The sequence below is a fragment of the Pantherophis guttatus genome, chromosome 2 (genome assembly GCF_059756535.1).
Source record: "Pantherophis guttatus breed Tessera chromosome 2, ASM5975653v1, whole genome shotgun sequence".
In the NCBI taxonomy this organism is placed as follows: Eukaryota; Metazoa; Chordata; class Lepidosauria; order Squamata; family Colubridae; genus Pantherophis; species Pantherophis guttatus.
Genome location: NC_142064.1, coordinates 159,026,873 through 159,049,925, shown reverse-complemented (window position 1 = coordinate 159,049,925; position 23,053 = coordinate 159,026,873). Strand labels below are relative to the sequence as shown.

At 37.9% G+C, this 23,053-nt stretch overlaps 1 protein-coding gene across 1 annotated transcript in view; it reads left to right on the top strand.

Annotated features, from left to right (window-relative positions):
* FASN (fatty acid synthase) overlaps positions 1-20,905 on the top strand; it is a 56,423-nt gene extending 35,518 nt beyond the window's left edge. The window contains exons 21-44 of the mRNA XM_087887119.1: positions 181-360; positions 941-1,144; positions 1,657-1,967; positions 2,320-2,709; positions 3,582-3,746; positions 3,937-4,055; positions 4,149-4,303; positions 4,669-4,872; positions 5,716-5,866; positions 6,625-6,803; positions 7,645-7,764; positions 7,893-8,015; positions 8,464-8,687; positions 10,997-11,198; positions 12,267-12,418; positions 13,489-13,580; positions 13,677-13,828; positions 14,031-14,273; positions 16,672-16,860; positions 17,414-17,635; positions 17,877-18,097; positions 18,465-18,563; positions 18,723-18,974; positions 19,360-20,905. Of these exons, the coding sequence (XP_087743245.1) occupies positions 181-360; positions 941-1,144; positions 1,657-1,967; positions 2,320-2,709; positions 3,582-3,746; positions 3,937-4,055; positions 4,149-4,303; positions 4,669-4,872; positions 5,716-5,866; positions 6,625-6,803; positions 7,645-7,764; positions 7,893-8,015; positions 8,464-8,687; positions 10,997-11,198; positions 12,267-12,418; positions 13,489-13,580; positions 13,677-13,828; positions 14,031-14,273; positions 16,672-16,860; positions 17,414-17,635; positions 17,877-18,097; positions 18,465-18,563; positions 18,723-18,974; positions 19,360-19,497 (4,487 nt within the window). The 3' untranslated portion in view covers positions 19,498-20,905. The remainder of the gene's footprint in view (positions 1-180; positions 361-940; positions 1,145-1,656; positions 1,968-2,319; positions 2,710-3,581; positions 3,747-3,936; positions 4,056-4,148; positions 4,304-4,668; positions 4,873-5,715; positions 5,867-6,624; positions 6,804-7,644; positions 7,765-7,892; positions 8,016-8,463; positions 8,688-10,996; positions 11,199-12,266; positions 12,419-13,488; positions 13,581-13,676; positions 13,829-14,030; positions 14,274-16,671; positions 16,861-17,413; positions 17,636-17,876; positions 18,098-18,464; positions 18,564-18,722; positions 18,975-19,359) is intronic.
* Positions 20,906-23,053: the final 2,148 nt, after the last annotated feature.

Below are 23,053 nucleotides of genomic sequence, written 5' to 3'. Positions count from 1 at the left end.
ACTAGGGAAAATTTTGGGAAAAGAAAGGTAATTGGGGACATTTTGGGGAAAGCAGAGTAATTCTGTGTTGTAGTGCCTATGCTTTTCTCCTGCATTTTCTTTTCTTTTCTTTTTTTAACTTCTTACCAAAACTGCAGCGGCAGGGGTGTTCTGTGCTAATTAGATTATTTGCCATTGCAGGAAATTCTGGCAAGATTTTGTGGAATGGGAACTGGGTGACATTTCTTGACACCATGCTGCATTTGATGATTTTGGGGGAAATGGGGCGAAATCTGCGACTGCCAACCAGAATCCGTTCAGTGTGCATTGACCCAAAACTACATCTAGAATTTGTTCAGAAACACACTGAAGAGACTGAAGGTAAAGAGCATCTTGTCATTTATTTTTTATGTAGCTCATTTAAAAAAGCCAACATGTTAAATTGGCTGTCCCAGCCTAAAGTTGTAGGATAAATTTTGGGGAGCAAAATTAATAATTAGTACAGGTAGTCCTCGACTTATGGCCACAATTAAGCCCAAAATTTTGGTTGCTAAGTGAGACAGTTAAGTGAATTTTGCTCCATTTTATGATCTTTTTGGCACAGATGTTAAGTGAATCACTGCACTTGTTAAATTAGTAACACAGTTGTTGAGTGAATTTGTCTTCCCCATTAACTTTAGGCGCTTACATGACCTCAGGACACTGCAACTGTGATAAATATGAGTCAGTTGATCACATGACCATGGGGATACTGCAGTGGTCGTAAGTGCGAAAAACAGTCATAAGTCGCTTTTTTTCAGTGCTGTTGTAACTTAGAACAGTAGTTATACAAACTGTTATACGTCAAGGACTACCTGTATCCAGAATTTCTTTGTAGCCCAAAGACTGAATTCTAAGAAGTCCTTTTTCTGATTGGTTTTCTTTTGCAGTGCTGTCAATTGACTATCTCTTTGCCTTGTAGTTTTAGATGTTGCAGTGGACCGTTGCCTTGATACCATTACAGGAGGAGCTGTCCAGATATCTGGTCTTCACTCCAGCACAGCTCCCCGGCGACAGCAGGAACAGATTCCTCCCATCCTGGAGAAATTTTGTTTTGTGCCCTATGATGAGAGTGGCTGCTTATCCTCTGATGCCAAGCTTCAGTCTAGTTTTGAGCACTGCAAAGGTAAAAAGTTCCTTATGTTTAGAGGAAATTTTGATAGGATATTCCCTGTAAACCATGAAGAAAGAGTTATCACAGCACATTCTGTTTGGGTCCTAATGGAAATTTCTGTCTGTTTCAGATTTTGTGACTTTAGGAGGCAGTTTGTCCCATCCTGCCAGGGCCTTCTCAACTCAAATCCAGGGTGAAAAACGGGCCTACCAGGCCTACTGGTAACCTTTTTGCCATTGTGTGCCAAAAGCAGGGGGAGCGTAAAGGGGGGGGGGTCACATGCACATGTGCGGGGAGGGCACGGGGGGAATTGAATCATGGGTGTGAGCACACGCATGTGTGACACCCACCCCCATGCTCCCCCTGCTTTTGGCACGCGACAGCAAAAAGGTTAGCCATCACTGACACAGAAAATTGTTGCTAAATTAAATGCGTTCTGTGAAAAACAGTTAGTGGTCTGAACTAGATTACTGGAAGAAACCACCACTATAAAGCATTTTATACCTTGGTTCTTTTCTTTCCAGTGCTGATCCAAAACCTACAGAAGAAGATAGCAAAGCATGGAGTCAAGATAGCAATACCTGGGCTGGACACTCTCATGAACTCCACACAAGCCGAAGTTGAGCAGAAGGGTCTTGCTCATATTCTTGCTGAAATCTGCCGCCTAGAGCTAAATGGAAACCTCTATTCAGAACTAGAACAGGTTGTGGCTCGGGAAAAGCTGCATCTTCAAGAAGATTCTCTTCTCAACGGTTTGCTGGATTGTGCTGAATTGAAGACTTGTGTAGATGTAGTGCTGGAAAATATCACCAGTCACAAGATGAAAATCATAGAGGTAACTATGAAACAATTCTACAGTCCCACTTGTTCTTTCTATGGGTGTGTTTCTCCCATGCATTAATACCAATAGTCTTTGCTTAACGATCACATTTAAAACTGGAAACTAGGTCATTAATTGAAGCAGTCAAGTGAAACCGTGACTGTGCTTATGCTCGTACTTGAGCTTTCCTTTGCTTTAAAGACTGAAAAGGTAGTAAACACAAGGATTGGTCAAAAGTCACTTTTTCATCACTGCAACTGCAAAGAATTGCTAAACAAGGCAGTTGCTGAACAAGGACTACCTTTGTGTTTGTGTGTGTATACTACACACACACAAATACACACACACTTTTATTCTGCTCTTTCAGGCTCTAGCAGGAGATGGACATCTATTTTCACGAGTTACAAGCATCTTAAACACCCAGCCTATGCTGCAACTAGACTACACTGCCACTGACCGAGTACTAAAAAATCTGGCATCACACGAAAACGATTTGCAGGAAATCGGTGCCTCTATGGAGCAGTGGGATCCTGCCAGTCCTCCTTCTGGAAGTTTGACAAATGCTGATCTCCTAGTATGCAACTGCTCACTGAATGCTCTCAGCAAGCCGGCCGAAACACTTTCTAACATGGCAGCCACAGTGAAGGATGGTGGTTTTATCTTATTGCACACTCTTCTGAAAGGAGAAACCTTAGGAGAAATAGTTGCTTTTCTCACATCCCCAGGGCTTCAAGATAAACCAGGCCTTCTAAATCAGGTATGAAATACACCCTCCTATTTCTCTACAGCTGCTTCAGAATGGTGTTGTCCAGCACTCTTCTGGTTGGGGAATTCTAGGAACTGCCAACTCGGCACATCTATCTAAAAGATGTCAGATAGGAAAATATTTTTTTTTCTTTTACATTTCAGAGGGGGAAAATTCATAGTGTACTCTAAAAGGTTTTTAAAGTCTAGAGCAGAGTAGCCATAATCTATTTAAATAACTATTAGTCATGTCACTATCTACCTCAGACTGACAGGAATAAAAATCTCTCATCCATCTTTCCAAAGATTAGAAAAGTGACTCTTCACCTTCCATAATAAAATAAGGACAGTAACCTGGAAAAAGACCAAGCTCTGATCCTAGTTACCTGAGTGACATACTTCCTACAAGAATTAAATATGAAAAGAAACCATTTTGATAGATCCAGTAGGTACAGTGAAATTGACTAAGGTGGGGGAGGGACAATAGACTGATAGATGAATGCTTGTACACATCAGTGTGAAAGGTTTAGGCTAAAGCTATCCTCTATACATTAATAATTCAACTGAATTCTCTGAGATTTACTTTTGAATCAATATTAGACAATAAAACATAATTTTAAATAGGTCTACTTCACAGGCTCCCAGCCCTAGATTATTCCATACAAGTTACCATTAAATATATTCTTAATGGCAGGTTAGTGGATGTAGAGTTGTAGAAGTAGTAGGTAGGTTAAAGGTAAGAGCATCAGTAAGAAACTAAATGATTGACAACAGAAGGACAGTATCCTAACGTTTGTTTATTAAACAACAAATGAGAAAGATTACTCTTCAAGAATCACATGACTGGGTGATTTACTATAATTCTAATTTTCCTTGGTTTGGCAGGTAGAATGGGAGAACTTATTTAAGAAGGCTAGTCTAAATTTGGTAGCTGTGAAAAGGTCTTCTTTTGGTGCAGCGATCTTCTTATGCCGCCGACCACTTCCTACCAAGAAGCCCATTTTCCTACCGGTGGATGAAACCGATTATAAATGGGTGGAACCTTTGAAGGTAAAAACTGAGAAATACTTGGTTTTCTTTCTTCCTTCTAAAGTTTGCCAACTAAATTTTACAGCAGTCAGTTAACAGGATTTCAACTTTTAGTATACAAATTCTGTGAAATTTGAGAGTTGTTATTTTCATATTATGCATTTTGGAAATCACTATTCCATGACAACTAAATAAGATATTTCTCTTTCAGCAAATGCTAGCAGAGCCTTCTGAACACTCTGTGTGGTTGACTGCAAATAACTGTGGTACTTCTGGAGTTGTTGGTATGGTGAACTGTCTCCGTCAAGAACCTGGTGGACACAGGATCAGGTAGAACAATATAATATTTAGTAACACTATACATTTCTTAAAATTACTCGGGAGAAATAAGGAATAGGCTAAACGGTGTATTTTACTTCCTAGGTGCCTCTTCATCTCCAGTCTGAATGCTGCTTCTCCTAGCCCGCCCACCAACTCTTCTGCTAAAGAAATGCAAACAATTCTGCAGAATGATTTGGTCATGAATATTTACCGTGATGGAAAATGGGGCTCTTTCAGACATCTCCCACTAAAGCAAGGTGAGTTTTATTACAAAATGTAGGATGTGCTCACAAAAGAATAGTGTAGGGGGGGGGGGAGAGAATATTTGCTCCACCGTCTCTCACTTAATCTCTCTATTCTTTATAAATGTAAATAATCTTCTGGTGACTCTTGTCTGTTTTGGATAACAGTGAATGCTTTTTCAGTACAAATGAGTGGTGTGAATTGTCTTGTAATGAGTTTACTTTAGAAACCCAAAGCCTTGGGAATGTTAGAATGGAATGTTCCATTCTAACTAATTAACTCAGGCTTTTCCCAATGTTTAAGGAGGAAAATAAGTTTGTCACATTTGCACCTGTAAAATGAAAGAATGCTAAATTGTACATCTCCTAATCTCTTCCAGCTCAATCTCAAGAGGTTACTGAATATGCATTTGTGAATGTTTTGACACGTGGGGATCTTTCCTCTCTTCGCTGGATTTCGTCCCCACTTCAGCATTTCTGCACAAGCAATCCCAATGTCCAACTATGCAAAATCCATTATGCATCTCTAAATTTCCGAGACATTATGTTGGCCACAGGAAAACTCTCTCCAGATGCTATTCCTGGTAAGTTGCTTTTGTTTTAATAGAGGCTTTGCAGTATTCTAGTTTGCATGTGTTAATTCACCTGTTCCTTAGAGAAACATATTATATATTATATAGAAGTAGTTAAATGAAAGAGGTGCTTGCTTTAAAATTGAATATGGATAACTAGATAAAAACACAGCACAGTACAGTAATAGAGAACATGATGGTTTGCAGAAAGACCTTGAAAAGTAGTTAACAATTACAACAGTTAAATAATTTAGTGCTATGGCTTGTTACAAAGCAGCTTTGTAGCTTTGTATAAAAAACATTTCCAGAGACTCATCTCCACTTGAGTGTTCTTAAATTATTGCCTAATGATTAGAACCCATTGTCAGGATGAGTCTTAAATGGTATTAAAGTTATGTAAATATAAAAGTTTTCTATTATTTATGGGTGTCCTAAGATAAACAATTTTATCTTATATATTTTCTTCATAAACTGGATAAATTCTTTGGCTAAGATAGTATAATATATGGCTTGGTACAATACCTATAGAAATGATTAGAGAATGAATATCTTCAGGAAAGAAATTTGATATTAGCATGATAATGTTCTAAATTAGGTAAAGAATAGGATCAGATTGGAGGTGAGCTGAATCCTTCCTGAGTCTTATCCATATATAGGCCATTGCAAGAATAGGGCTAAAATCTCCACACCCACCCCACCCCAGAAACACTTTGAAGGAGCATTTTGGTGTCAAATAAAATATTAAGATCATTTTTAAATTAAGTCCACTTTCAAGTGGAATTCCTTGATGATGTGCCTATCTTGGAGATAAACTGCCTGCAGTTGGCACTTTAAAACGTTTAAAATTTTCCCCAGGAAATTGGACATTGCAGCAATGCATGTTAGGAATGGAGTTCTCAGGATATGACCCTGCAGGGAAAAGAATAATGGGTTTGCTACCAGCTAAAGGACTTGCTACAGTGGTAGACTGTGAAAAGAGATTCCTGTGGGAAGTGCCACAAAACTGGTAAGTGTAGTTACATTGTACTTCCTATTCTATCCCTACATTTGCAAAATAAACTGGGATTTAATGTAAGAAACATTATTGGTGGCAGAACAATTTTTTTGTGTAATTGCATTCATCATACAGTGGTTTACAATCTGTCTTTTTCATTTCTGTAGAAAAACAAAATATCAGTAACTATTTCCCCACTTCTCTGTTTTTCCTGTAATTGCTTTTTTGATTGGGATATGTATGGGGAAGATGCAGAGCCTTTGATTTTATTGGAGCCCATCAATTTTTTACTTAGGATTCTTTTATCAAGCAGGGTAATGAATACCTGGGGAGCCTGGTAACTAAGTTTAAGAGACTGAATGGACTGTTAAAATATACTTTACTTTAAGAACTTTTTAAAATTACATTCTGGAAATTAACATGTTCAGATCTGGCTTATGTAAAGAAAAAATGTAGAGAGGAGGGAAAAAGCAACTAAGCAAATGTTTTCTGGCACTAATTTTTCATTACCACAACATTCTTATGATCAGCTGCTGCTATAGAAAGAATTACAAGTGGAGGATCTCTCATAGAGAGATTCTGTTTCTGAATGAAAAGATGCAGTTTTAAAATGGTGTCATTTGCACCAATAGTAGAATGACCCCTTGAGAAAGAAAAGTGCATATTCCAAGTGCCTCTCTTCCTCACAACAAGAGTTATGATGAAGATTGACAAGGGAGGCGGGAAATAGAAGTGTGAATGCCTGCAAAGAACTTCTTCCCATTTTTCAGGACCCTGGAAGAAGCAGCTTCTGTGCCAGTGGCCTACGCGACTGCTTACTATTCCTTGGTGGTTCGAGGAGGCATGAAGCAGGGTGACTCTGTTCTCATCCACTCAGCTTCAGGAGGTGTGGGCCAAGCTGCCGTTGCTGTTGCCCTAAGCATGGGCTGCCAGGTCTTTGCCACTGTGGGTACGTAGCTTCCTTTTCATTGATTCAAACAACTGCTTCAGCCTTTCTTTCTAAGAGCTCTTTGTAACCTTTGCTTTCTGCTCTAAAGAATGAAAACATAGAAAACAATATGGAATAACCTCCCATCAGAATTTAGAATGACCCCTATCTGTTGACACTTTAAAAGTCTTTAAAATCCTGGCTGTTTTCCTGATCATGCAGGTCTGGATTTACTGTTAACTGGCCAAATATCTTGGCCAGTATTTATTTTGGATGTTTTTTTAAATGTTTTTAATTGTTTTATACTGTTGGCATTTTAAGCAATTCAGAGCCATTGATTGAGATGGGCAGCTATAGAAATTGAATGAATAAATTTTCAGAAACCAACAGGACTTGAAGAACTGAGAAAAACAATGTTTCTTTTACTCCTTAAACATATGTTTCATTTGATAATATAAACTAAACATAGGAGAAGTAAATAAGGACAGGTTGACTTTAAAAAAAAGCATTGGAGTAGATTAATTTCTATGTCTCTTCAGCCATCATCACCTGCCAATTAATCAGAACAGTGCTGTGGGTGGCATTATCCAACAGTGTCCATGAAATGGGAGTGATCAAAATCAAAATCTTCAAGATGGCACGTGTGATGATCTAAGTTCCACCACCCCTTTGATATCTACATCAACATCACACTTTCACAACAAAAGACAGATTTCCGTCACATTGTTGTAGCACTATCTTGCAGATTTTGACCCCACACTGTGGATGCTCAGAGCATTCTCTGTCTTTCTTAAAAGCCTCTGAAGAAGGAAGTGCCTGTAAGGTATTTGAATTGAGAGAAACACATTTTTCCTGTTTTCAGGTTCCAAAGAGAAACGTGAATACCTCCAAAAAAGATTCCCTCAGCTTGATGCAAATAGCTTTGCCAATTCTAGAAATACTTCCTTTGAACAACACATACTGAGAGTTACTAAAGGCAGAGGTAAGTGTAAACGCTGGAGGCAACCATCCCGCTACAGTTTAGAAGTTTTAATTAGGCAAAGAGTATAAATGATTAGGCAATGCAAATCTTGTAGGCTACTCTATTGACTTCGTTGAACATTTTTGCAGGTGTTGACCTTGTGTTAAACTCCTTATCAGAAGAGAAACTCCAGGCCAGCCTTCGTTGCCTTGCTCGTCATGGGCGCTTTTTGGAAATTGGCAAATATGACCTGTCCAATAACACACCTCTTGGTAAGATTTTTCAGCCTGAGTATCTATGTGCAGGATTTTTCTGGACTCTACTGGGCAGATGTAGCACAAATTTAGTCATACCTTTTGGACTTATACCTTGATTTAAGCATAAAAAAGAATGGCACCAATCAAAGCAGGCACTAAGATGTCTTGAACCACCTCTTGCCCTAAGCATCTTTTTCTTAGTATTATGGTACTGTAATGCTTGTAACTAACTTTTTGGATAGAAGAGTTATGTGGGTGGAACTTCCCTAGAACTAGTTCTTCTTAAATGTTATATGTTTTATTTCAATTAAATTCATAGGAATCATTTCATAAAAAGAGTTTCATAATTTTTTTCTGATCTGATTTTGCCTCTGGTTCATTATTAATTGTTTTAAAAATGTATGAGAATCTTGCTGGCAGCAGAAGCTAGGTAGAAGAGTCATAATTGCATTGCTTCTTGTAGGAATGGCTCTTTTCCTGAAGAACGTGGCTTTTCATGGAATTCTGCTAGATGCTATTTTTGAAGACAAAAACAAAGACTGGGAATTAGTGTCCAACCTGCTAGAAGAAGGCATTAAAAATGGTGTAGTAAAACCTTTGCAGACTACTTTGTTTAACAGAGAAGATATAGAAGCTGCCTTCAGATACATGGCACAAGGAAAACACATTGGAAAAGTGGTAATCCAGGTACGATCCAAGAAGGCTTTGGGAAAGCTGTACTATATAATTGTGAATACTGATATTGCTGTGAATATTTGTAAAAAAAGGAGATGGGAGAGGGTGGGTTGAAGAATGGAGAAGCTGAGTTAGTATGTAGTGTTTCTAAAGTGCAAGAATTTATTACATATTTATTACTACGGTATGTATATTGATACCTTGTCTTTTTTATAAAATGATTTTAACAATAGTAAAATCCAAAATAGAAAACACCATGGTGCAAGTAATAATACAGTAGGGTGGAATTTGAATTATGGATTTTACAATAAAGTAACACACAAAATAACAGAAGCAATTACGTCTATTGCATAGTTTCTTAAAACCTAATTAAGTTTAAAATACAGATTAAAAAAATAAATTAAGCAAAATAGAACAAATTATGTCATCAGATAGGGTCAAAATAAAGCAAGAGAAAAAAATCAATAAACAAGCTATTTAATAAAGCCAACATAATGAAAATAAATAATACTAACAACAAAAGAATAGATCTACCCAAGCTCTTATTTTGTTTTGCATGTTTTCTCAGAAAATAGAATGTATTTCACTAGACAGTTGAGAAGAGGTGGTTGAAGGAACAGGAATATCCTTGAGCTTAATACAGATTTTTTGTTGTTGTTAGTTGCAAAGTTATGTCCAACTCATTGGGACCCCATGGACAAACGTTCCTTCAGGCTTTCCTGTCCTCTACCATCCTCTGGAGTCCATTTAAGCTCACGCCTATTGCTTCAGTGACTCCATCCAGCCACCGCGTTCTCTGTCATCCCTTTCTTCTTTTGCCCTCAATCTTTCCCAGCATTAGGCTCTTCTCCAGTGAGTCCTTCCTTTTCATTAGGTGGCCAAAGTATTTGAGTTTCATCTTCAGGATCTGGCTTTCTGAAGAGCAATCAGGGTTGATCTCCTCTAGGACTGATCGGTTTGTTTGCCTTCCAGTCCAAGGGACTCGCAGGAGTCCTCCAGCACCATCGTTCAAAGGCCTCAATTCTTTGGCGCTCAGCCTTTCTTATGGTTCAACTTTCACAGCCATACATTGCAACTGGGAAAACCATGGTCTTGATTATACGCACTTTTGTTGGCAGGGTGATGTCTCTGCTTTTTAGTATGCAAATATATTGTCTCAAATTGTCAAAGTCTTAGACTACCTCCTAGGAACTGAAGGAATTTGCTTATGGTCTGTCCAATCCTCTCTTATCTTAAAAAAAAAAATCCTAGAGAATGGATGAAATATCAGATGACTGCATGGAGGGGATATCCCTTTTTCACAAGTGAGGGAAGATATTCAGAGATTCAGGCTAATCAGTCTAATATTGATCAGTTGAAATATTTTAGAGCAGATCTTTAAATTATTACTGTTTCTATGCCTTGAAAACAAGCCAGAGATCACTAGAACCCACCGACTAGATTTGTCAAGAAGCAATTTGCCAGATTGATTGTGTTTGTATTTTTGACTGGATAACTTGCTTAATAATTGTGGGAGTATTGCGAATTAAATATATTGTATCATGGTTCAAAAGGACCTGACAGAGAAGATGGAATATGTGGAGAAAAAGAACAAGGATTATTTAGAATGGGAATGAAATCACCACAAAAGAATAAGGCAAATTAGTATTTTTTGCTATGGCAATCTCTAGAAAGGCAATCTCTAGAACATATTTCAGATGGTAGAATATCATGCAGAAGCCGAGAACTTGCTGTCTATCATCCCAAAATGCAGGGATATATTAATAAAGACTGTTACAAGAAGGTTGGCTGTGTTAGGAAAACTTCCTAACAGTTGGAGCAGTCCAACAGTGGAACCAATTACTGAGGAAAGTAGTGTGTTTCTTTTCCCTGAATGTGTTCAAACACAAACTGGATAGGGATATTTAATTTGAACTTCTGCACTGCGAAGGGTGTTGTGAGAATTATATAGACTCCCGTATTGCCAGAATATACAGTTGCATATTTTTACTACTACTAATATTAATAATAATAATAACACTTGGGAAGTGTTCGACTAGTGATTTGTGATACGAAATCCAGCATGGTTATCTCGTTTGCTGTGTATACTATCATTTTTGTGTATATAATAATAATAATATTTATATCCCACCCATCTCAGTTACATGCTTGCTATTTTATAATGAAAAACATTTAAAACCAAAACATTATGACCCATTTACAATTATAATGTCTCCAGGATAGCCCTTCCCTCTATACTAATTTAGTGCTATTTCTGTTAAAAAAAGAGAGCATGAGTCAGTTTTGAACTATATGATGAAATAGCTGTGCTATTTTTCTAGATCCATGAAGAAGAGAAGAACTCTCCCACAAAGAAAACTAGTTTAACACCGATTCCAGCAATCTCCCGAACATCTTGCCCACCAAACAAGTCATATATCATCACAGGAGGCCTTGGAGGATTTGGGCTTGAACTGGCTCAGTGGTTGGTTGAAAGAGGGGCAAAAATGCTGGTGTTGACATCTCGTTCAGGCATCCGGACAGGTATGTTGAGCAAATAATAGGGAAGACTGACTTCCCTGATTCTAGATCAGAAATGCAAATTTTAGTTTTGCTCTTGGGCAAAGGCTACATTTGAATCGAGACAGCAAGGAGTGGTTCGAGAAAGCTTAAGATGGAATAGTGAGATAATTGTGCGATAAACTTTTCATACTGCTAAAAGAAATTAGCAATTTATATGGCGCAAGAGCAAAAAATGAGTATATGTATTTTTAAAGGATCTAACAATTAAGGGAAAGGGAGAATATACTAATCACAACATAAAGGACAATTGTGGTATTTTTGTTTCTTCCACTTGTAGAAAAAAACCCAATCCTTTTCAATGAAGGGGAAAAAATCAGAAATAAAAATTAAATTATGGAAGTTACTGTAATTAAACTTTAAGATCTTGCATGCAAAGATAGAAAGAGAATAGTACTGCTAAAGTACTAAGAAAAAAATTGCATCAATATTTTGAACATAGGTTTTTGCGCACACTCACACAAAGACTTCATTTCCTGTTAGACCTGGTAACAAGATTCTTTTTTAAATATATATTTTTATTGAAATTTTTTTTAACAAAAATATAAAAGCAATACAAGTGTAAGAGAAAAGAAATAAAAAGAAAATAAGGAAGAATGGTGTATAAGTAAGAAAGAAAATAGAGAAAGAAAAGAAAAAAATATATAAAGAAGCAGCTTCCAATCTTTTTGCCAGTGATTATAAATGCATTTATATTTTACCCTCTCTCTATTGTTACATCACAATTTCATTTTTCCATCAAATAATGGTCAAACTCATAAATCACAAGCTGATTTTTTTCTCAAAAAATCCATAAGGGGGTTTCCAGTCATTAATAAATGTTAAAGTTCATCTTTAAGAAGTTAATTTTGCCATCTCCCAGTAACGTAAGCTTATCTCAAAAAGAAATAATGTATTCTATGATTATCAATAGGATAATTATAATCATAAAAACTCCAGGAGCTTGCCTAATCCATATTCATTGTGTTGATGATTTTATACCCCAAAATATAGCCTAATTGCAGCTAGATTTCAGACTCTCCTGATTTTCAGGTTATCAAGCTAAACGAGTGCAAGAATGGAAAGAGCTTGGAGTCCAGGTTCTCGTGTCAACCAGTGATGTTGCTACTCTTGAGGGAGCCCAGCAGTTAATACAAGAGGCTTCTCAACTAGGACCTGTTGGGGGTATTTTCAATTTGGCGATGGTGAGTGACAGACTTTTGGCATGGCCATAGTTCTGTTAATTTCTTCTCTGCTCTTTAACTCTCTTCAGATTCGTTTTATTTGACCGTTTATTGTGGACCACTCTAGAAACAGAAAGATCTGACCTCCATTCTCCAAAGATTTGTCCATTCTTGTTTCTTCCATTTTTTAAATCTTTGCTTTAACCTATTTTCTCATCAGTTTTCAGATTTAAAAAAAGTATGCCTGAAAAACAATGTACTTTTTTTGCGGATACTCTTCCTAATTTATGTATATTTTGTAGACAGTTTTGCTTAGGGTACATAATTTGACAAGCATTTTTAACAGATAGTGTTTTCGGTATGTTGTTTCATTAACATAGTTTTTGAGGCAGATATGTTTGGTGAAAGTTTTTTTTTTTTTACCAAATATATGCAATTTTGAATATGTTTTTTTTAAAAATTGGAAATGTAGTGAAGTGTAATGCTCTGGCGGTGTGGCTGTTTCAGTTTGTGTAGTGTTAATTAGATGGGCTCATCTTAACCTGAGTTAATATCTCCACATCTAATCTTCAGCATTCCTCAAATAGCACCTCAAACAAGAGAAGTAATCAAATGAATTTTTAAATTTTTTTCCCTAGAGTTTGAATTGAGGAGGAAAGATTGAAAGAAAGAAAAAGAACACTACAATAATATGGAAAAAGATATTTGACACTGGTTGTGTGGAAACACTAATGTATATTTCAACATTATCTTGGTTGGATCATTATCTTAGAGCTGTCTAGATTTTTTCTTCAAAGACTGTTTGCCCTTCTTAAAAATATTAATATTAAATAATTAACGAAGGGCTATTATGTCTGAGAACTGGTGGTGGTAAGAAGTTTAACTCTTGCTTGCAGTGCTATAGGATTGCCTAATTATTTTTTCATCTGCCCCTCCCAATCAATAGTTACTATTTTCATTTCCATAAAATGTGCACATTAACTGTAAAGATAATTATAAGGTCGGTCCTTACTGTATAGCATAGTAGTTTTGAAATGTGAGCAAGATATTTTTCTAAGTCTGAGAGATCATATTTGTTGCTGTTTCTATAGGTGCTGAAAGATGCTATGCTGGAAAATCAGACCCCAGAACTTTTCTGTGAAGTCAATAAACCCAAGTATTCGGGCACACTTAATTTGGACCAGTAAGTAGCATGTGAAGAACTTAAAGCTGACAATGGTGATCAAGTAGATGATCTCTTTGAAAATAAATAATAATCTTGTCTGTTTCCTTATTTCAGAGTAACCCGCCAAAGATGCCCCAAACTGGATCACTTTGTAGCCTTCTCTTCAGTAAGCTGTGGAAGAGGAAATGCTGGCCAAAGTAATTACGGTTTTGCCAACTCTACTATGGAACGTATCTGTGAACAGCGGCGACATGACGGCCTTCCGGGTAATTATATCATTTTTCCATCTTGACAAATTGGATTTACGAAGACATAAATTACAGCAAGATTTGATAGACTTAAATATATGTCATCTGATTTCTCCCACACATTACCACACACATCCTTCTGCTCATAAACAATAATATTCTTATCTTGTTGTTTTATGCCTGTCCTCTTTAATAATCATCACACCTTTTTTCCCTCCAGGTCTAGCAATCCAGTGGGGTGCCATTGGTGATGTAGGAATTGTTTTGGAGACAATGGGCACAAATGATACTGTGATTGGGGGAACTCTACCCCAAAGGATCAGCTCATGCTTGGATGTGTTGGATCACTTCCTCAACCAGCCTCACCCTGTCATGTCCAGTTTTGTCTTAGCAGAAAAAATGTTGGCCAAAAATGATGGAGGTAGCCAGAGGGATCTTGTGGAAGCTGTTGCTCACATTCTTGGTTAGTATCACTGAGAACCAAAACATGTAATAGAGCTGTGATTTCTCTTTTTTAAGTATTTGCTTATTTCTAAGGCCACCAAAAAGAAATAATACACAACCTACCCAAGGAATACAAAAACTTTAAATTCCCATAGTATTCCAGTGAGTACACGAATCACCCAGCCTGGAGTTTATTGGCAGAGCCACGTTTCTAAGGCTTTTCTAAAGAACAGCAAGATCGGGGCCATCTAATCCCAGTGAGAATGCTGAGCTAGAGGACAGGATTGGTGGCAGAGGAGCCATGTCATCTCAAAGGGGGGAAATATGTATTGTACACTAACTAGGTTAATTGTAGATTAGAAATAGTTCTGTACATGGCTTCTTTGTTACTGTTTACTCCATTTTTTCACACAATCCATTGGTATTAGTCCATAATTTCATTTAGTTGTTTGCAAAGTATACTGTGATCCTGATTTAAACATGCATCCCACACTTCTGAAATTAGCAGAAAGTCATGTCTGTTATTTTCTGAAGATTTCACAGAGTTGGAGAGCTTCTGCAAAAAGTGTCCATAGGGATCAGTACTGAAGATGTTACTAAGTTACAGATGGAGAAATTGAGGTTGCTGTACATCAAGTAGGAGTAGATGTGGGAGAAAGAGAAATTGGAGCAATGCAGAGGAGTGCCTGTAAAGATGTGAACTGATATAGTACTTCTCTTTTCTTGAAAACATAAAAGAAGGCAGAAAATAATATAGAGATACTGAAATTGAAGCCCAGTATCAAAATAACACCACAAATTATCCATAAAGAACACGCATAGGCTGGAGTTTCTAAAATAAGAAATTAATATAAAACAACTTAGTAGAAAGTTACAAGTGAAAAGGGTGATTAATTTGCTGAAATAGTGTAGGCTTTCCAGCTGCTCATGTTGTAACATGATTTAAATGCTAGTCATGATTTTTTAAAACGCAAGGAGGTTTTTTGCTGAGAAAGCAACATTCCCTCTTTCCCATTCTCCTCTCTCCATCCCTCCCTTCCTTTCTCTCTCACTTGCTGTGCGCTATTGCTTTGTTTTCCATCACTCACAGTCAAGATATGACTTGGATGGACAATAATGCCCTGTGTTGTGCCATAATTAGTAATCCAGCTCCTTTGCATTCAACTGTATGCGCTTCATATACATTTATATTTCATCCTTATGTTGTGACCCAGGCCCACATAGTTGATATTAAATGCAAAACAGTTCCAAACAACAAACAGATTTTATTAAAACACCTGAGAATTAACTCATTCTCAGCTTATTCCAAATTAAATTAAAGCAAAGTTCTCAAAACACCTTCAGTTTATCTCTGACCATGGGATAATTAGGCAAATTGCCATAGGCTTTTCTTGGCAACAGTTCAGGAACAGAAGACGCTGACAAGAAAGAAATACATCCAAACATGAAGCAAATCTCTCAACGGTTGTTTTCCAGCAAAGAGGCCAAGAGCCGTTGCTGGTTTTTTAAGACTTATGGGAGGGGCCAATCATCTCTTGGCCCTACTCCCGAGTCGTCCACTCTGCTTTAGCTGCTCCTGCCTTCTGGCAGCTCTTCTCAAAACGTGCACTAGGAACAGGCTCCTCCTGTTCCTCTGCCTCTCTACTATCAGCCTCTGGAGAATCCGAAGTCCGTGCATCACTCCCCGATGGCCCTGGCCCCACCTCTGCCTCCCGACGCAGAGCCCTCATCCGGGCCTTCCCCAGCCTCCAGGACTGGCCCATGTTCTTCCTTAGCCTCATCGCTGTCCGACTCCGCTGCCAGCTCCGCAGACTGCTGGTGGACCACAACCCCTTCGTGAGTGAGGGGTTGTCTGAGGCTTTGCACGTCCCATAATTTCTAGAAGTTATGATGGAAATCTGAGGGCTTGCTGTCATGTCATCTGAGAATATGCAGCTCTCAATGTCTTAGTTTCTCTTAAACTGTCTGTGTAATTATGTGTATTGCAAAGACAGAGAAGAAATGGGGTAGTACAGAAAAGGTTATGCAGTGTAGCAAACTATCCCTTTGGTTCTGAATCCCACCCTCCACCAAGGCATCTCATCATCCCAGATGACCTCCCATGGCATCCCAGATGACCTCTCTCATGGGTTAATGACCTTTCTTTGCAATTCCATACCCTGGTTAAATTTTAAACAAAATACAAAAAGTTGAAATTTGGCTGACCACACTGAAATAATTGTATTTTAAATATTGCCTAAAAGATAGCTGCCCTATATCTCAAATCATGTTTCATGCATTCCATTATAATAGCAATCCCATCAAGAGATGCCAAGTCAGTAAAATGAGCAAAGCTGTCAAACAAGTGCTAAATCTTGAAGAGACAGCCTAAAAAGGCCGTGCCCATATGACATTAAGCAAGCTTTTCTTTTCCTCAGGTGTCCGTGATGTGAACAGTCTGAACGCTGATACCTCTCTGGCTGATTTGGGTTTGGATTCCCTGATGGGAGTTGAAGTCCGCCAGACTCTGGAGCGGGACTATGATATTGTCATGCCAATGAGAGATGTACGATTGCTTACCATTAACAAACTACGGGAATTTTCTTCAAAAACTGGGACTCAGGACAGTAAGTGTGTATAACCAACTACACAGACCTGGATATTTTATAGCCCCAGGCCACATCCAACCCTTTGGTTGACCCTGTCCAGCCCCTGTGGATTGCTTTTATTATGAAGGCAACTGCTGTTTTTTTTCTTCAGTTTAAATATGTGCATGAATACATGCCTAAGCACTTTCACAGCCCTATTGGTTCGGCCCTCCACAACAGTCTTAACTTCTCTTGTGGCCTCTTGGGAAAATTAATTGCCCACCCCTGACCTAGAATCTGCCTGCTTTTAATGATGACAGAGAAAAAAGAAAGAAGATAGAAGGAGATAAAACAGTACTTTTTGCCCAGGCAGTACTTTACCTTGAAATTTATATATATGCCTCAGTCTGAATTTCAGGTACATGTTCTTTTATCTAAAAGAAAAACTATATGGGAACCCATTCTCAGAATTTCTGAATCAGAGTTGGCTTGAATCCTAGTGCTTCAGAAGAAAGTTTTTAAAAAATTATTTAGACTTGTGCCCATTTTATAAACCTTGTACTTCATTGTATGAATGTGTCTATATCTTTAGTATTATCCCAGGAAACCAAAGGTGGTCAGACTGAGCAACTCAGAGTGGATTTGAATAGCCTCTTGGTTAATCCAGATGGACCAACAATAATAGCACTCAATGAGGTGAAGAATACCGAGTCTCCACTCTTCCTTATTCATCCCATTGAGGGATCCATCACTGTTTTCAACACCCTTGCCTCAAAGCTCCACATACCAAGCTACGGGCTCCAATGTACCAAAGGTAGCTGTTGTATTTAACACATTTATCAAGTCTCCAAGCGATATAATTCATTGCTGTGCTGAGATATAAAGATTTAGTTTAAAAACAAACGAACAAACTATAAGCAGAGGAAGACAACTTAACATCTTCTATGTTTTATCAAAATTCCTATTAGGCTGGCTTGGATTTTTATTGCAGGATTATAAATGAGCTAGTTGAGTGCCTGATTCTTTTTCTTAACTTTGTTTTTTTCTATCATTAGCTGCTCCATTGGACAGTATACAGAACCTGGCATCCTATTACATTAACTGTATAAAAGAGATACAGCCAAAAGGCCCTTATCGAATTTCTGGATACTCCTTTGGTGCCTGTGTAGCCTTTGAAATGTGTTGTCAGCTCCAAGCTCAGCAAAGTCCTACCTACCTACCCAACAGCCTCTTCCTGTTTGATGGTTCTCACTCCTATGTAGCAGCACATACTCAGGTAAGAGAGCCAAGGTCTGTCTACCAGGACCATTTGGCAGATCAGCAGTAGTGTGCACCTATTTTGTTGCACATGCACATAGCAATCCATTTATGGGGTGACTTCATTTCTCATTCCAACATTGTCTTCTGTAATACAAATTGGTGATCATAATATTCAATTGTTACCTCATTGTTTGGCACAGGAGTCTTCGGGAAATATTCCTATTCTGGGAGAGTTCATGATTAGAAATTATGTCAGTGTAGTAGCCATTTTTATCTTGTGTGTGGTTTCCTAATTATTGTAATTCTTGGGTTTTATCACTATGCTCTGTGCGTTTAAAATTCTTGTCATGAAAATTACCTTTTGAATTATTCCCCACTTCCAGAGTTACAGAGCCAAGCTAACCCCAGGAAATGAAGCTGAAACAGAGACAGAAGCAATGTGTGCCTTTGTCCAGCAGTTCTCTGGCATGGAGTATAATAAGGTAATGGTAGTTGATACTGTTCACTGTTATAAAATGTATGCGTGCATGTAGACATAAATATATTTACATAAGTGTGTGTGTGTATTTCCCTTTAATAAGTACACCGTATTTTGTAGTAACACATTGATTGATTGATATATTTATCTGTACTATTTGCAGTTGCTGGAGGTTCTTTTGCCCCTACCAAATTTGGAAGCTCGTGCTAATGCTGCAGCAGACCTGATTACTCAAAATCACAAAGATATTAGCCACGAGGCACTCACTTTTGCTGCTGTTTCCTTTTACAACAAACTAAAAGCAGCAGACAAGTATGTACCAGAATCCAAATATCACGGCAATGTGACACTGCTGAAAGCAAAGACCCACAATGAGTATGGAGAAGGTCTTGGAGGAGACTACAGGCTTTCAGAGGTTAGTCTGAAAAATTACATGAACACAGTTATGTGGCTTTTCACCTAGTAGGTTCTCTCATCTTAAAGAAACATCAGCTGCACTCCTGATGTGTTACACATAGAAATAAGTTGTATTAATTTAGGATGTATAAATGTTGATCCATCATCCTGTCTCCTACTAAACACCATGATTCTCCCAAAATAATATATTAACTTTTAACTTATTTTCAAAAACAATCATTTTCCATTCTTAATTGCCATACTTCCCAAAATGGAATAATTGCAAGCATCTAGGTGACTGCTAATCACACCAAAGCATATCTAAATAGTGCACAGAAAAAGAATTGGTTAAAATAAAAGTAAAATTTGTAATGTTTTCTTCTACATCTTTATACCCTTTGCAGGTCTGCGATGGGAAGGTGTTTGTCCATGTTGTTGAAGGAGACCATCGTACTGTCCTAGAGGGAGAAGGTGTTGAATCTATCATTGGGATCATTCACAGCTCAATAGCAGAATCTCGGGACAGTGTTCGAGAAGGCTAGATACTTCTGAAGGCTAGATAACAACCCCAAGAACTTTGTCATCTGCTCTACAGCCAAGCCTAGGAAGTCTTATTGATCGGCATCTCTCTCCAGTACAGTAACATTCTTGTTGCGCAGTTGCAAGGAACAATTCTGATGGCAACAATTTACATCATTTGGCAGAGAAACAAAATTAGGAGCAGACATGTGTATGTGTGTGTTGTACTATGTATTGTATTGTATTGTTGTCTAGAAGTATTCCAAAGGATAAAATGGAATTAACCAAGTCCAGTGACCAAGGATGGAAGCTACAACTGATTTTGGAGACACCTATGTCTGTGAAGGGTCAGTCTGTAGCAATAACAGTACATTAATTCCACTGAGGCTCTTTTGTACCTATTATTTTTAACTTGAAATAGTCTAGGTATTTATTGCATTGTTATTTTACTAGAAGTGCGTTGTTTTAATTTGTAACTGACTAAACAATAAGAATGAAATACTCCATTTAGGAGTATATTTTTCTCCTGCTTGATCTTTTTTTTTTTTTTAAAAAAAAAAAACCTAAAATTTCTTTTAAACCCCCGTCATTTAAAGGGAAAGGAAGGTTCCCTACACAAGCAAAGCCTTCCTCTGCTTTGCTTAGTATGGGCTTCTTTTGCGAAATTGCCAAACTTTTATTCAAGTTCTGATGTAAGGATATGGTAATTCTGGGCATATAATGCTTTTTTGGCCAAGAGTGAGATCAAAACTTTAAATACTTCCTCTCACTTATTTGGAAATGCATAAATTAAGTATATACAATTTTCCAAGCCCAACATAAACATCTTCCCAAAATTCTTTTGGTTTAGTTTGTTTATTCCCTATTTGCCACTTTAAGAATTGTGACTTTACAAAGTTTCTTGTTGACAAGAATCTGAATCCTTCTTTCCCCATTCTTCAAGCAGAACGTGGTAGTAATTTTAAATATCCGCAAAACTTCCTATGTAAAAAATAATTTAAAAATTACTGGAGTTGATTACATTTCTTCTTTTATTTTTGCCTCTTTTGTGTTGGAGATGATTGTAGAAGAGTCAGTGCATTTCTGCTGCAATAATGATACAGTGGAGATACTCTGAAAAACCAACGAGAGGAAATGTAGTGCCTCTCCAAACTCTTAATAAGAGTCCAGTTTCTCAGCTGGATTATTTTACTAGCATCGGGGCACACACATTTCATACTTGCTGAGAATAAGTTGGCTAGACATCCTCTGTGGACATGCAGCTAGATGCATGCTTTTAGTTCTTAATTAAGAAGTCCTTTGAAATCAAAAATGAAAAAAAAAATACGTCCATTGTGTTTGTGCTTTTCCCCCTTTTTATGTTTACATTAGGAAAAACTCTATGCATCTTTTTTTCTGCAGCTGTTCTTGAATTAAACACTTTAAATCTGCCATATCGTTCATTGTCTATTTTTACATTTCTTCTACTTTTCTTTGCTTTTTTTAAAAAAAGAAAAATAGATCTTGATATATTCATATTGGAGTTGATTGACCTCACATACGTGTTTCCAAGTATCTTAATCTGTGGTTTCCGTTTAATATTTAAAACTGGTAAAAACAAAAATTATGCTACAATATTGTAGCATATAAACACCAATTGTAACCTTCCCAGCAGGCTTTTGACAAGAACCAGATGCTTTACTTAAGAGCTGCAGTGATTCACTTAACAATTGCAGCAGAAAAGGTGATAAAATGGAGCACAACTCAATTGTCTTGCTTAGTAATGGAAATTTTGAACTCCATTGTGATCGTAAGTTGAAGACTAACTGTATTTACAGGAACATTTCCTTCTGAAGGCAACCATTATACCAGCAGCATTAAAAAATGTTTTAAAGGGACATTATCAGAAATTATTCTGCCTCATAACAAATAAACAATAACAAAACTGAATAAATTACCCATAATTGCTTTTGCATTAAATTCCTAAAATGCAAGGTTCCACTGGTTACTTCTAAAAACATTTTAACACAACATTATAAAGAGTACATAAGTGCATGTTGCATGATTTGTGCCATTCACTTCACTTTCTAAGCATCTTCACTTGCTCCACAACTATTGTCTAGCAAGAACCACTGACACACTTTTGAATGCTCCTTGTTACATTCAGTTTGCCGAATGCCAAGACTGGAACCTAAAACAACTACTGGGACTTAGATGTCAGGAAATAGCAACCATAGCTTTTGCACTGTTTATTGCAAGACAACAAGGTCATGTTCCTCTATTTGGTATCAATATTTTTAATAGAATTTGCTCAAATAAATACCTAATGCCACTCTTGTTACAGTCTCTTACGTACAACTAACTGGGTGTGTATATAAATTAATGTAAAATTAATCATTATGTAGTCAGAATCACAAATAGTATTTGAGTAAGCTATTTGTTTGAAATTCTCACAGGTAGTGCATAATACCACTTGCCAGGTGGATGGATTTACAATAATTTCACCACAATCCAATTTACCATGCCTCCTCTTCAGGCTTCTCTTTAAAGTATCAGCATCTTCCCATCTTATCCCTTAGCACAATGACATGTCAGGAAGTTCCTGCCTTGTATTCCAAACCACTGGCTGCTACTGCTTTTGCATACTAAAAGGCATCAAGCAAGGATGTATGATAGTCCTCGGGTTACAGCCACACGTTCAGCGACGGTTCAAAGTTATGATGGTGCTGAAAAAGGGGGACTTGCTGTTAGCAGCATCCCTGTGATTATAAGACTGCGATTTGAGTACTTGGCAACAGTTGCAGTGTCCTGTGGTTATGTGATCACGATTGTGACTTTCACTTGCAAAGTTAACAGGTAAGTTGCTCATGCTCCTGTCACTTTTTTGCCTGCCTGGGCATCCACACCCACCTACACTCTATGGCACTTGCCCACAGCACCTGCCCATATTTACCCACTCATATTCTACAGTACCTGCCTGCCTACACTCTATAGTGCCCCCTGGGACACCTGCACACCCACCCATGTTTGGTAGTGCTGCCCATTATATCTGCCTGTGCTCTTTCGCATCTGCCAGTGAATTTGCCTGTCCACCCTTAGCTGTCATCCACAGCTCTCACGTGCCAGCCTGCTTGCCTTGGATTCCCGCCTCTTCCCATATGGCCCTCATTTAATGACCCAGGCAGTTCTGGGGGTACGACTGCAACCAGGACTGCTGGGATTGCCATTGATAAGCTACAGTGGCCCAGTGCAGTGCAGTGGTTAGAGTGCAGTACTACAGGTTACTTCTGCTGACTGCCGGCTGACTGCAATTTGGCAGATCGAATCTCACCAGGCTCAAGGTTGACTCAGCCTTCCATCCTTCCAAGGTTGGTAAAATGAGGACCCAGATTGTTGGGGGCAATATGCTGACTCTGTAAACTGCTTAGAGTGGGCTGTAAAGCACTGTGAAGCGGTATATAAGTCTAAGTGCTATTGCTAAGTGATGCAGTGATGCATCACTTAGCAACAGAAATTCCAGTCCAAATTGTAGCTGTAATCAGACAAAAATCTTATCAGATAAAATCTTACCAAAACTCAATATAAAGCAAAATTGGAGGC